At 42.2% G+C, this 15,835-nt stretch overlaps 1 protein-coding gene across 1 annotated transcript in view; it reads left to right on the top strand.

The window, feature by feature from the left end:
* The window catches only part of col4a4 (collagen, type IV, alpha 4), a gene marked incomplete at its 5' end in the record, with an annotated part of 174,636 nt that overhangs the window by 107,163 nt on the left and 51,638 nt on the right, over positions 1–15,835 (top strand). The window contains 8 exons of the mRNA XM_084309776.1: positions 869–976; positions 1,504–1,685; positions 2,871–2,934; positions 4,087–4,161; positions 5,772–5,879; positions 10,017–10,124; positions 14,403–14,474; positions 15,033–15,161. Of these exons, the coding sequence (XP_084165902.1) occupies positions 869–976; positions 1,504–1,685; positions 2,871–2,934; positions 4,087–4,161; positions 5,772–5,879; positions 10,017–10,124; positions 14,403–14,474; positions 15,033–15,161 (846 nt within the window). The remainder of the gene's footprint in view (positions 1–868; positions 977–1,503; positions 1,686–2,870; positions 2,935–4,086; positions 4,162–5,771; positions 5,880–10,016; positions 10,125–14,402; positions 14,475–15,032; positions 15,162–15,835) is intronic.

The following is a 15,835-nucleotide window of genomic DNA, read 5'->3' as shown; positions in this document are numbered from 1 at the left end:
GTTACTGTAGTGGTTACTGAGTCATAATTCACGGCGTTCTAGCCTACATGGAAGGACTGTTGTATTTACTACATCTCCCGTGACTCTTAGCGGGGGATGACCGTTGTTACTGTTGTTACTGTAAAAAAAAATTTAATGATTGTGATGTTGTTATTATTAATGAGACGTTGAGCTGTATGTGTGTGTCATTGGAATTTCCCCAAGGGGATTAATAAAGTATTATCTCTCTCATCTCATCATGACGTAGCTTAAGGTGAAAGGAATGGAAGCGCTGTTAGCTAGCTTAACGCTAACGTTAGTTAAAAAGGTTTTTAACCGCAACGGGCATATAGTAATGGCGAGGATATAAAGCATGTTAAAGACGCATTTATTGGATGCGTTGCTCGCGGAGTTTACATAGAAACAGCGCGAGTCCCCAGAGGAGTTGTCACAGGCTGTAGAATGCAGGAAGAGCTGCCAAGCTGCTCACGTTACACGTTGCACATGCTATGTCTGTAGCCGCGTTTTTATTACGTCACAACAACACGTTATTTGACATTTGTGATATATTTTCGATATATATATATATATAATATTTACATGCTAATTACCGATGTGACTGACAGCAGGTAACGACTGCTGGCTTTAACCGGGATATGAGCTGCTGACAACACTGTGCTACACAACCCTGTGTGTGTGTGTGTGTGTGTGTGTGTGTGTGTGTGTGTGTGTGTGTGTGTGTGTGTGTGTGTGTGTGTGTGTGTGTGTGTGTGTGTGTGTGTGTGTGTGTGTGTGTGTGTGTGTGTGGTGTGTGTGTGTATGTGTGTGTGTGTGTGTGTGTGTGTGTGTGTGTGTGTGTGTGTGTGTGTGTGTGTGTGTGTCCCTCCAGGCAGCAGAGGGGCCCCTGGGTTCCAAGGAGACACCATTGGGATCCCCATCAGAGGAGAGATGGGGCCCCCTGGAGTCCATGGCCTGAATGGCTTCACTGGGCAACGAGGTGAGGGAGGAAGACTCAGGGCCTCACAGGCCCCTCTAGACGCTGAGTGTTTTACAAAGGTTTTTGTAACGTGTGTACCGCAATAATTCAGCGTGATTATCCAAAATCGCCATCCGCTGCCATTAATTTCGATGCTCTAGTCAAGACAATGGACGCTCCTTGGCTACAACGGTGGTCAATCATTTTCGCCATCAGCAGTGACTGGTCAGTTCGGGAACCCCTTACAACCGGACGTGGTCACTCTCCCGAACGGCTTGTCAAATGGCGCCGGATGTTTCCCGTCTTGTAACTCGAGAATGGAACCATGCAATAGGTTGAGTGGGGTGACGATCGAAAAAGGCAAATTCTACTGTCCAACAATGTATTGGTTGCACAGCAAAACATGCAGCCCGGAGCCGGCAGACGAGGGCAAAGTGCCGCGCCGTGCGGCGCGTATACGGTCCCCCGAACGTTATGAGACATGTTGGGTGAATGACCTGAGCCACACACTGATTCAAACTACCTTTCCCTTTCAACTCTCTCTTTAGGTGAGAAGGGGGTCCCGGGGATCAGGGGAGCACCGGGGTATCCAGGCCCCAACGGGCCCCAGGCGATAGAGAGTGGCCCCAGGGGGGCGACAGGGGCCTGTGGGAAACCTGGTGAACTGGGTCTACCGGGCCCCCCCGGCCCCCGCGGCATCATTGGCTTCCCTGGCCAGACTGGAGATCAGGTAAGGTGGTCAGCGAATTGAATCTAAACTGTATCAGACAAGGCAAGATTAGACTATGAAACGAATCTAAACTATATCAGACGAGGCCAGACTAGACTATGGACTAATCTAAACTGTATCAGACGAGGCCAGACTAGACTATGAAACTAATCTAAACTGTATCAGACGAGGCCAGACTAGACTATGAAACTAATCTAAACTGTATCAGACGAGGCCAGACTAGACTATGAAACTAATCTAAACTGTATCAGACGAGGCCAGACTAGACTACGAAACTAATCTAAACTGTATCAGACGAGGCTAGACTAGACTATGAAACTAATCTAAACTGTATCAGACGAGGCCAGACTAAACTATGAAACTAATCTAAACTGTATCAGACGAGGCCAGACTAGACTATGAAACTAATCTAAACTGTATCAGACGAGGCCAGACTAGACTATGAAACTAATCTAAACTGTATCAGACGAGGCCAGACTGCGTGAATATTTTAGGCAACCAACTTGTGTTCAGCGTTTCTCTGATTGGCCACTACGCCCATGTGACCGCGGCAGTGCGGAAATAGTCTGCATTCTATTGCCATTCTCTGCGACAAACTCTAACCTTAACCAACTCTGAAACAGCGCCTAAACTTAACCCTTCTAACCTTAACCAACTCCGAAACAATGCCTAAACTTAACCCTAACCTTAACCAACTCCGAAACAATGCCTAAACTTAACCGGCGAAAGAATGCATGTTAAAAAAAATAATAATAATTGAAGGGATTCAAACTTGTCACCAACGCACTGCAGGATCCACAGCAAGGCGGCGAACCAGTTGAGCTAACCGTCAATGTTAAAAGAGGGGGAATTACGGCTACATAATGCTGCCGCGTCGCCGCGGGGGCGTGGCTAGACGCAAGTTGGTTACCTTAAATAATTACGCGGCCAGATTAGACTATGAAACTAATCTAAACTATCAGACAAGGCTAGACTAGACTACGAAACTAATCTAAATTGTATCAGACGAGGCCAGACTCGACTATGAAACTAATCTAAACTGTATCAGGCTAGACTCGACTATGAAACTAATCTAAACTACTGTATATCAATCCAAACGTGGTTGGACTCTGGCTTCTTTCATATGCACCATATCCCCAAATGATTGAAACGCATGTCCCTGTGTTCTTGCCGCTCTGGCTGCAGGGTGACCCAGGATGCACTGGGGCCTTTGGAGTGCCTGGCCTCTCTGGATACAACGGGATTAAAGGTAAGAAGAACACACCTGTAACCATTGGTAACCAGTTTCTGGAAGAAAATGCCTGGAGATATTAGGCTTGCTAGGCTTCAGACCAAGTGAAATATTAGCCCCTTGACCATGTTGGCGTGCATCACAGTCCCGAAAGGGGCTAGTGAAATATTATGTTTACTAGGCTTCAGAACAAGGGAGATATTAGTCTTACTAGGCTTCAGAACAAGGGAGATATTAGTCTTACTAGGCTTCAGACAGGAATATATTAGTCTTACTAGGCTTCAGACAGGAAGATATTAGTCTTACTAGGCTTCAGACCAAGGGAGATATTAGTCTTACTAGGCTTCAGAACAAGGGAGATATTAGTCTTACTAGGCTTCAGAACAAGGGAGATATTAGTCTTACTAGGCTTCAGAACAAGGGAGATATTAGTCTTACTAGGCTTCAGGCCAAGAGAGATATTAGTCTTACTAGGCTTCAAGCAGGGTATCTGTCATATTGTAGGACGTCTCTCTTAGCGGCCTGAACTGTTGTTGGGCTTGATTACAAAAGAAATAATAACATTGTTTGCAATTCTGGGATTTAGTTTGGTTAATTCATATAAACAGCTACTATCCCTGCTAACCTATCCCTGCTAACCTATCCCTGCTAACCTATCCCTGCTAACCTATCCCTTGGACAGATTCTCTGTTGTGTTTTTTGATCATGCTCTATCCCTGGGCAGTGTATGTGAGGTGTGAGATGTCTTGGTGTTTTGTTAGGTGCTTGGATTACTTGATGTTTTGTTAGGTGCTTGGATTACTTGGTGTTTTGTTAGGTGCTTGGATGACTTGGTGTTTTGTTAGGTGCTTGGATGACTTGGTGTTTTGTTAGGTGCTTGGATGACTTGGTGTTTTGTTAGGTGCTTGGATGACTTGGTGTTGTGTTAGGTGCTTGGATGACTTGGTGTTTTGTTAGGTGCTTGGATGACTTGGTGTTTTGTTAGGTGCTTGGATGACTTGGTGTTTTGTTAGGTGCCTTCTGCACTGTTTGCCAAACAATCTTACTTACCCTTATCTGCCAGAGCTGCCCTTCCTGCTGACTTGTGGTACAGGACTTATATGTCGCTTTGGATAAAAGCGTTCAGCAAATGACTAAATGTAAACTAACCTGAGGTTCTGCACTGAACAGGTGACAGAGGAGATTCTATTGGAATTCCTGGGTCAACCGGTGACCGGGGGCCTTTTGGAGACGAGGGAAGATCTGGTGAGTCACAGTATCATTGAATAGTCAAAGTCAAAGTCAGCTTTATTGTCTCTTCTCATAATGTGCAAGACATACAGAGAAATTAAATTGCGTGTCCCCCTTCCCACGTGTATATAAAAAATATCTAATATAAACATAAAGTAACATGTTTATGTCTATAAACATAAAGTAACATATGGGACACAATGTACACACACTACAGTATAAACAGTGGCAAAATGTTTTATGTATGATTGAAATAAATATAGGAGGTAAAAGAGAACTTAGTGCAAATCTTTTTAGCCATTATTATAAATGATAATAGTGTGGCGATACAGCCCGCTGCTCTACAGGCTACACTAGGATCACTTCATCACCTTGACTACTGTAATGGAGTCCTGTCTGGTTACCTAGCAACACCCTGGACAGACTCCTTGACTACTGTAATGGAGTCTGTCTGGTTACCCAGCAACACCCTCGACAGACTCCTTGACTACTGTAATGGAGTCTGTCTGGTTACCCAGCAACACCCTGGACAGACTCCAGTATGTGCAGAACTCAGCTGCCAGGGTTCTCACCTGCACCAAGCCCTGGCAGCACATCACCCCCACTGGCTCCCGGTCAAGTCCTGTGTCTCATACAAGAACCTCATCCTTACCTACAAATCCCTCCACGCCCCCAATACCTATCTAACCTCCTCCACCCCTACACCTCCTCCAAGCCCCCCAGTACCTATCTGACCTCCTCCACCCCTACACCTCCTCCACGCCCCCCAGTACCTATCTGACCTCCTCCACCCCTACACCTCCTCCAAGCCCCCCAGTACCTATCTGACCTCCTCCACCCCTACACCTCCTCCAAGCCCCCCAGTACCTATCTGACCTCCTCCACCCCTACACCTCCTCCAAGCGCCCCAATACCTATCTAACCTCCTCCACCCCTACACCTCCCCCAAGCCCCCCAGTACCTATCTGACCTCCTCCACCCCTACACCTCCTCCACGCCCCCCAGTACCTATCTGACCTCCTCCACCCCTACACCTCCTCCACGCCCCCAGTACCTATCTGACCTCCTCCACCCCTACACCTCCTCCATGTCCCCATGTCTTATGTGTCTTTTTGTTGCCTTGTAAAGCGGTTTCTTGAAAGGTGTTATAGAAATCCTATATAAAATAAACTAAAGTTCAGTTAATATGGGAAGTAGGGAGGAGATACATGTACACAACATGTAAACAACATTAATTTGGGACCCACCATTTTTTTTTAAACGATACATTTATTAATCAGTAACCTTTCTAAAAGCTCTGTGGATGTACTATACAAATAAAAAGTTATCTATAGCACCTTCTGGACAGTAAGGTTTATAGTTTACTACTGTAAGAGATTGTGGTTTGTAGCTCACTTTACATTACCACACAGTTTAATGAGATTAACATTGAGTGGATTAGGACATAACCTGTGATTTCACATACAGTATATATATGAGTGGATAATCTTGATATACTATATATAATTTTTTATTTTTTATTTTTTGCTTTCATGCGTATCATGATAGATTTCTTTCCATATCACCAACACCTTACCATTGAACAGCTGTACCTTGTCCTGCCCCCCCCCCCCCCCCCCCCCCAGGGCCTCCAGGAGAGGAGGGGGATCTAGGAGAGCTCGGCTACGCAGGACCTCCAGGACCCAAGGGATCCACTGGAGCTCCAGGATCCATCGGACTGCCAGGTCCCGCAGGTCAGTCATACTTCAGTCAGTATTCCTCTGCATGTCACCCGTCCTCACCGCGTAGGAGCAGTGGGCAGACGCAGACAGACTCAGACCAGGGGAACACTTCCAGTTGTAATGGCAGTACCTTGGTCAAGGTCAACAGTGGGAGTATGTAGCTAGCATGCCAGTATTTTGGTGTGGGGGGAAACCAGAGTACCTGGAGGAAACTCACGCAAACACATGGAGAACATGATCCGAGTTTGAACCCCAGACCCTTCTTGCTGTGACGCAACAGCTTAGCAAAAGTCCTGGGCCCTCATTCATCAACGTGTTCTACGCACAGATCTGTGCTTACCCTGTGCGTACGATCATTTCTAAGCAAAGAGTGGGATTCATCAATTTCGATTTGAACTTGACTTCGTGCTTACATCTACGCACAGGTCAGACCAGGCGTACCTGGCGCCCAGTGGTAGAATATATTATTACAACAAGGAAATGAGCTTCTGTGCATAATAACACTGGATGTTCTGTACGAACCGTAGTTCATTATAGTTCATTGTAAAATAGCAACAGTAGTGTAATTATGGTCAAAACCCTATAAATAGCATTTGGAATAATAGATCTTTCTCTCAGAATGAATGCAGCATGGTTTATATAGCGTTATCGGAATATACGGGGTGTAGGCTACTGACTGACTGCGCTCCGCGTAGCTTGATTGATTGATTGATTGAAAAGTTTATTAACAGATTGCAGAATGGGTACAGTACAGTACAGCTCAGTACATACAATTGTTAATTGGGGATGCAGACCAACTTTCGTCTTGTTTACATCAGGGTCCCCCATTTTCAATTCATCATAAATCATAAAGCTCAACTCGTTATTATTTTGCGCAGACCGCAGAAACACGGGAACGTTTTGATTATATTTAAAAGGCTTTACGTTAAACGAAACAAGTGGAATTTCGAAGCTGTAAGCAGAATACAAGTCATATGAATATAGTGTTCTTCCCCCTTTTTACTGTATAAGAAAGAATAGAAAACGCATTGCAATGACACCAGATAGTGGACAGACTATGTATATGATGGGATTCAAGTTCGCGTTTTTGTTGATCATAGGCATGCTGTCAGAGTATGATATCTTCAAACATTCTAGAACATTTGTCGTCACAGATCATGTCCTAATAGAACAAAGGCTATGGCATGGATCGTGATATTGTGTGGACTGTAATTATTACTGTACCGGTACCACCCATTGTGACAACAGCCTTGTGAGTCCCGCACACAAACATGATGGAATTCAAGTTCATGTATTGAAAGGCAGGCTACATCATACATGCAGTGAGATTCATTGTTCTTGTATATGCTCTCTATTATTGTTTATATAGGCTACCCAATACTGACATCAAAATAGATTGTAGTATGCCTCTAGAAATCATATGCAGCAGGTAGAAAATTGACGGGAGATCCATCGCGATTTGGAATAAAATTGAGGAGAACTTTAATCCCTGGGTATTAATCAAACAACACGGGAAAAGGCAGTCATATTCCAGCGCGGTCTTTATTAGCCGACAACAAAATAGATGCCTCTAAAAATCATATAGCCAATCGAACACAACTAATAAAGGCATTCATATTACAGCACGTTATAATGACACACAACCAACGCCAAACAGTGGTCAACGAACGGTCTTTATTAGTATTTTGAGCTGTCCAGGCAGAATTGCAGCAATGGTCTTAGGGAGCCGTTGATATCTGACATCACCGTTTACAAGTCCGCCTTTTATTTATCCCATAATACGCGATAGTGTCTTCTTGGTTCGACAGCAGTGAACAATCTTCGTGGAGTTTCTCGGAGTTCCGCTCGGGTCAGTCCATTATTTCACATCCCATGGGGGGTGTTTCCTCATTTTCATGACCATATATGGATAATCATGCACGAGCATTGACGGTAGAACAAAGTGGTATTCATCAACACGGAGGAGCATAGAGCCTGCGTACGCACCGTGTGATGAATCCCGACTTCCCTGTGCGTACACTAGTTCTACATTCCGTGCTTACGTGTGGAAATAGGTCATGTTCTACGCACACATTGATGAATGAGGGCACAGATTTGTGCTTAGCCTGTGCGTACGACCATTTCTAAGCAAATAGTGGGATTCATCAATTTCAACTTGAACTTGACTTCGTGCTTATGTGTACGCACAGCTCGGAGCACACTTGGCTGACGCCCAGTGGTAGAATATATTATTACAACAAGGAAATGAGCTTCTGTGCATTAGTTTCAACACTGGCATGTTCTGTATGAACCGTAATTCATTATAGTTCATTGTAAAATAGCAACAGTAGTGTAATTATGGTCAAAACCCTATAAATAGCATTTGGAATAATAGATCTTTCTCTCAGAATGAATGCAGCATGGTTTATATAGCGTTATCGGAATATACGGGGGTGTACTGACTGACTGCGCTCCGCGTAGCTCAACTCGTTATTATTTTGCGCACAGACCGCAGAAACACGGGAACGCTTTGATTATATTTAAAAGGCTTTACGTTAAACGAAACAAGTGGAATTTCGAAGCTGTAAGCAGAATACAAGTCATATGAACACCCACGATATAGTGTTCTTCCCCCTTTTTACTGTATAAGAAAGAATAAAAAACGCATTGCAATGACACCAGGGTGTATGTGTATTACAAAACCCTTGCAATAATGTGTCTTAAATGAATGAAAAGCATACATGCTCTGGACACAGAGCATATCGTGTGGGTGATATGACTTGTATTATGCTTACAGAATTCCACGTATTTAGTTTTACAATGTCAAAGCCTTTTAATGTAAATCAAAACGTTCCCGTATTTCTGCAATCTATGTGCAAAATAATAACGAGTTGAGTTCTAACAAAGAACATATTACATGCTGGTATGCTGATAGAGTAAACTATTATATGAATATGATATGATATAAGGTATACACTGGTCCGTCGCATACACTGGTATGCGCAAGTTACTGTTGCATAATGTAGGCTATGGCTGCTATTATATGTAATTCATATAGGCTACCTAATAGTATATGATTTTTAGAGGCATCTATTTTGTTGTCGGTAATACCGACAACAAAATAGATGCCTCTAAAAATCATATAGCCAATCGAACACAACTAATAAAGGCATTCATATTACAGCACGGTTATAATGACACACAACCAACGCCAAACAGTGGTCAACGAACGGTCTTTATTAGTATTTTGAGCTGTCCAGGCAGAATTGCAGCAATGGTCTTAGGGAGCCGTTGATATCTGACATCACCGTTTACAAGTCCGCCTTTTATTTATCCCATAACACGCGTTGTGTCTTCTTGGTTCGACAGCAGTGAACAATCTCCGTGAAGTTTCTCAGAGTTCCGCTCGGGTCAGTCCATTATTTCACATCCCATGGGGGGTGTTTCATCACTTTCATGACCATATATGGATAATCATGCACGAGCATTGACGGTAGAACAAAGAGGTATTTATCAACACGGAGGAGCATAGGACCTGTGTACGCACGGTTGATAAATCCCAATATTTCTGTGCGTGCACTCATTCTAAATTCTGTGCTTACGTGTGGAAATAGAACATTTTCCACGTCACGTTGATGAATGAGGGCCCTGGAATCTTTGCTGAGAATGAAAGTATTTTCTTTCAAGTCACTCAGTACAATCTGGATTTAGAGCTAATCAGCTAATCAGCACAATTTCAGCTGTTACAACAGTGCTAACCACTACCCCCTGTGCTGCCTATATTTATGTATGGAAGCTAACCTTAGGGAGAGTTGTATGTATGTATGGAAGCTAACCTCTAACATTAGGGAGAGTTGTATATATGTATGGAAGCTAAGCTTAGGGAGAGTTGTATGTATGTATGGAAGCTAACCTCTAACATTGGGGAGAGTTGTATATATGTATGGAAGCTAAGCTTAGGGAGAGTTGTATGTATGTATGGAAGCTAACCTCTAACATTGGGGAGAGTTGTATATATGTACTGTATGGAAGCTAAGCTTAGGGAGAGTTGTATTTATGTATGGAAGCTAAGCTTAGGGAGAGTTGTGTTCAGAAAATAAACATGGTCCAAACTGAGGAATAACTGTTCTGGGTTTAGATTGCAGCACTAATCCCTGTCTCTGTGCTCAGGTGTGATTGGGCCACCGGGCCCCAGTGGTAAGCCTGGTCCAGAAGGTTCTGCTGGTAAACCAGGCCAGTATGGACCCAAAGGAGAACATGGACCCCAAGGACTCAATGGTAGGGACTTTTATTCTAGTTAAATATTGTATTGTATTGTACTGTACTGCATGTTGGGTAAACTTGCTTTTCCTCCCAAAAAGATTATTGATTAGTGAATTTATCATCCAAAATTAATGTTGTTGTTTACATGTTGCATGTATCCCCTCCCTACATCCCATTTCCCCACGTGGAACGCACCTGATTGGATAAATTACATGCTGGTGCTCTAGGCTGACATCTAGTGGCTGAATGTTATCTATAGCACCTTTAAGAATCGATTTGTTGTCTATATTTTTTCCTGGCCCTAGTATTATAGTGTGTTGCATGTTGGGTAAAATAGTCAGATAATGGAAGTTTTATACATTTTTTAATCTTTAATTGTAGAGTCTTTCTTCACCTTCAGAATGTTATTGTCTCTTTTGAAGCCAACGGCTACAGCTAGCTGCACATTAGCTCGTTAGCTTCACCCCAATGGTTTAAAAAACTATGGCTAGAATCTTAATTTGCTTTTAATAAGCTTAAATGGGCACTTCACCAAAAAACAGTGCTGATTTATTTTGCACATAATCTCACACATCCAAAAGCAGTTTTGCAGACATTGATTTAGTTTGAGAGTTATTGAGAGTAAATTAGTTTGAATATGACCACCAGTGATGTCATCAGGGACACTGCATCCTTGTGTTAATTACAACTCAATGAAATGATAAGGTAACAGTCCCTATAAGACAAGGTGTTAATTACAGCTCAGTGAAATGATAAGGTAACAGTCCTTATAAGACAAGGTGTTGTGTTAATTACAGCTCAATGAAATGATAAGGTAGCAGTCCCTATAAGACAAGGTGTTGTGTTAATTACAGCTCAGTGAAATGATACGGTAACAGTCCCTATAAGACAAGGTGTTGTGTTAATTACAGCTCAGTGAAATGATATGGTAACAGTCCCTATAAGACAAGGTGTTGTGTTAATTACAGCTCAGTGAAATGATAAGGTAGCAGTCCCTATAAGACAAGGTGTTGTGTTAATTACAGCTCAGTGAAATGATACGGTAACAGTCCCTATAAGACAAGGTGTTGTGTTAATTACAGCTCAGTGAAATGATAAGGTAACAGTCCCTATAAGACAAGGTGTTGTGTTAATTACAGCTCAGTGAAATGATAAGGTAACAGTCCCTATAAGACAAGGTGTTGTGTTAATTACAGCTCAATGTAATGATAAGGTAACAGTCCCTATAAGACAAGGTGTTGTGTTAATTACAGCTCAGTGAAATGATGAGGTAGCAGTCCCTATAAGACAAGGTGTTGTGTTAATTACAGCTCCATGAAATGATAAGGTATCAGTCCCTATGCGACAAGGTGTTGTGTTAATTACAGCTCCATGAAATTATAAAGTAACAGTCCCTATAAGACAAGGTGTTGTGTTAATTACAGCTCAGTGAAATGATAAGGTATCAGTCCCTATAAGACAAGGTGTTGTGTTAATTACAGCTCAGTGAAATGATAAGGTAGCAGTCCCTATAAGACAAGGTGTTGTGTTAATTACAGCTCAGTGAAATGATAAGGTAACAGTCCCTATAAGACAAGGTGTTGTGTTAATTACAGCTCAGTGAAATGATAAGGTAACAGTCCCTATAAGACAAGGTGTTGTGTTAATTACAGCTCAATGTAATGATAAGGTAACAGTCCCTATAAGACAAGGTGTTGTGTTAATTACAGCTCAGTGAAATGATGAGGTAGCAGTCCCTATAAGACAAGGTGTTGTGTTAATTACAGCTCAGTGAAATGATAAGGTAACAGTCCCTATAAGACAAGGTGTTGTGTTAATTACAGCTCAGTGAAATGATAAGGTAACAGTCCCTATAAGACAAGGTGTTGTGTTAATTACAGCTCAATGTAATGATAAGGTAACAGTCCCTATAAGACAAGGTGTTGTGTTAATTACAGCTCAGTGAAATGATGAGGTAGCAGTCCCTATAAGACAAGGTGTTGTGTTAATTACAGCTCAGTGAAATGATAAGGTAACAGTCCCTATAAGACAATGTGTTGTGTTAATTACAGCTCCATGAAATGATAGGGTATCAGTCCCTATGCGACAAGGTGTTGTGTTAATTACAGCTCCATGAAATTATAAAGTAACAGTCCCTATAAGACAAGGTGTTGTGTTAATTACAGCTCAGTGAAATGATAAGGTAGCAGTTCCTATAAGACAAGGTGTTGTGTTAATTACAGCTCAGTGAAATGATAAGGTAACAGTCCCTATAAGACAAGGTGTTGTGTTAATTACAGCTCAGTGAAATGATGAGGTAGCAGTCCCTATAAGACAAGGTGTTGTGTTAATTACAGCTCCATGAAATTATAAAGTAACAGTCCCTATAAGACAAGGTGTTGTGTTAATTACAGCTCAGTGAAATGATAAGGTAGCAGTTCCTATAAGACAAGGTGTTGTGTTAATTACAGCTCAATGTAATGATAAGGTAACAGTCCCTATAAGACAAGGTGTTGTGTTAATTACAGCTCAGTGAAATGATAAGGTAACAGTCCCTATAAGACAAGGTGTTGTGTTAATTACAGCTCAATGTAATGATAAGGTAACAGTCCCTATAAGACAAGGTGTTGTGTTAATTACAGCTCAGTGAAATGATGAGGTAGCAGTCCCTATAAGACAAGGTGTTGTGTTAATTACAGCTCCATGAAATGATAAGGTATCAGTCCCTATGCGACAAGGTGTTGTGTTAATTACAGCTCCATGAAATTATAAAGTAACAGTCCCTATAAGACAAGGTGTTGTGTTAATTACAGCTCAGTGAAATGATAAGGTATCAGTCCCTATAAGACAAGGTGTTGTGTTAATTACAGCTCAGTGAAATGATAAGGTAGCAGTCCCTATAAGACAAGGTGTTGTGTTAATTACAGCTCAGTGAAATGATAAGGTAACAGTCCCTATAAGACAAGGTGTTGTGTTAATTACAGCTCAGTGAAATGATAAGGTAACAGTCCCTATAAGACAAGGTGTTGTGTTAATTACAGCTCAATGTAATGATAAGGTAACAGCCCCTATAAGACAAGGTGTTGTGTTAATTACAGCTCAGTGAAATGATGAGGTAGCAGTCCCTATAAGACAAGGTGTTGTGTTAATTACAGCTCCATGAAATGATAAGGTATCAGTCCCTATGCGACAAGGTGTTGTGTTAATTACAGCTCCATGAAATTATAAAGTAACAGTCCCTATAAGACAAGGTGTTGTGTTAATTACAGCTCAGTGAAATGACAAGGTAGCAGTTCCTATAAGACAAGGTGTTGTGTTAATTACAGCTCAGTGAAATGATAAGGTAACAGTCCCTATAAGACAAGGTGTTGTGTTAATTACAGCTCAGTGAAATGATGAGGTAGCAGTCCCTATAAGACAAGGTGTTGTGTTAATTACAGCTCCATGAAATTATAAAGTAACAGTCCCTATAAGACAAGGTGTTGTGTTAATTACAGCTCAGTGAAATGATAAGGTAGCAGTTCCTATAAGACAAGGTGTTGTGTTAATTACAGCTCAGTGAAATGATAAGGTAGCAGTCCCTATAAGACAAGGTGTTGTGTTAATTACAGCTCAGTGAAATGATACGGTAACAGTCCCTATAAGACAAGGTGTTGTGTTAATTACAGCTCAGTGAAATGATAAGGTAGCAGTCCCTATAAGACAAGGTGTTGTGTTAATTACAGCTCAGTGAAATGATAAGGTAACAGTCCCTATAAGACAAGGTGTTGTGTTAATTACAGCTCAGTGAAATGATAAGGTAACAGTCCCTATAAGACAAGGTGTTGTGTTAATTACAGCTCAGTGAAATGATAAGGTAACAGTCCCTATAAGACAAGGTGTTGTGTTAAATACAGCTCAGTGAAATGATAAGGTACCAGTCACTATAAGACAAGGTGTTGCTATTTTTTCATCTACATCATTTCATGGAGCTGTAATTAACACAACACAAGGATTCAATGTCCCTGATGACATCACTGGTGATATTCAAACTAATTTACTCTCAATAACAGTTTTTTGGTGATGCGCATGCCATTTTTACCCACAGTGCCACAAGTGGTAATGTACAGTAAGATTAGCCAGTTAATGTACACATTTACCTGCGGGATGTGAGCATTTACAGGTTCATGTGGATGGAAAACACATACCATATAGTAATGCGAGTATATATATATATATATCCCACCCTTTAATGGTTGTGTCTGGTCCTTTAATGGTTGTGTCTGGTCCTTTAATGGTTGTGTCTGGTCCTTTAATGGTTGTGTCTGGTCCCAGGCCCCCCTGGTCCACTGGGTCGACATGGGCTGGACGGACTTAAAGGAGTGAAGGGAGACACCGGAGCCAGAGGTAAGAACACAGACACTGTTGTAACTGTCTTTAATATCAACAAGTAATTAAAGTACTAATCGACCACAGGAATATAGGTACATAATGAACGTTATGTTATAGTCATAAGTCATATATTTACTTATTGTATGAGTAATATACTGTATATTTATGTTTTGTATCGGCAAAAGTCCCAAACAAACCACTGCAACCGGGAGTGGAAGGGTTTGGGCTTCAGTGTGTCTTGAGTCCTGGGTTCGATCTGGAAACGTTAAAAGTAAAAGATGTCTGAATATGTAATATATATACTTATTTATAATACGTACACATAGTACATTGTGTATGTGTGTGTGTGTGTGTGTGTGTGTGTGTGTGTATACGTGTATGTGTGTGTGTGTGTGTGTGTGTATACGTGTATGTGTGTGTGTGTGTGTGTGTGTGTGTGTGTATACGTGTGTGTGTGTGTGTGTGTGTGTGTGTGTGTGTGTGTGTGTGTGTGTATACGTGTGTGTGTGTGTGTGTGTGTGTGTGTGTGTGTGTGTGTGTGTGTGTGTGTGTGTGTACCGTCTCCTCCCCCAGGTCCAGGTGTACTCGGCGCTCCAGGATCTGCAGGTCTCCTCGGGGATAAAGGCCCCAGAGGCTGTCAGGGAACTCGGGGACCGACTCAGCCTGGGCCCCTGGGACCCAAAGGCCAGCTGGGCCTCACAGGTACCGTACAGCTGACAAACTGTCTGTAGTGTGGTAGTGAAATGGGTTAACATGATGTAGTGTGGTAGTGAAATGGGTTAACATGATGTAGTGTGGTAGTGAAATGGGTTAACCTTATGTATTGTCACAGTGAAAGGGTTAACATTCTGTAGTGTGGTAGTGAAAGGGTTAACCCTTTGGTAGTGTGGTAGTGAAAGGGTTAACATTCTGTAGTGTGGTAGTGAAAGGGTTAACATTCTGTATTGTCGCAGTGAAAGGGTTAACCCTTTGGTAGTGTGCTAGTGAAATGGGTTAACCTTCTATATTGTCGCAGTGAAAGGGTTAACCCTTTGGTAGTGTGGTAGTGAAAGGGTTAACATTCTGTAGTGTGGTAGTGAAAGGGTTAACATTCTGTATTGTCGCAGTGAAAGGGTTAACCCTTTGGTAGTGTGGTAGTGAAAGGGTTAACATTCTGTAGTGTGGTAGTGAAAGGGTTAACATTCTGTATTGTCGCAGTGAAAGGGTTAACCCTTTGGTAGTGTGGTAGTGAACGGGTTAAGGAGTCAGACACACTTCAGACATTCTCCAGCGGCTGACAGCAGTCCATACCCACGGTCTGATGGCCGCCGGCACAAAGGACTGGCCGAGGCGGTTAGTGGAGTGTTGGAAAGAGCTTCGTACCATATTCCCTCACT

This window comes from Notolepis coatsorum, assembly GCF_963971535.1.
Source record: "Notolepis coatsorum genome assembly, chromosome: 1".
NCBI classification, from domain to species: Eukaryota; Metazoa; Chordata; class Actinopteri; order Aulopiformes; family Paralepididae; genus Notolepis; species Notolepis coatsorum.
This window is presented reverse-complemented; position numbering and strand designations above follow the sequence as displayed.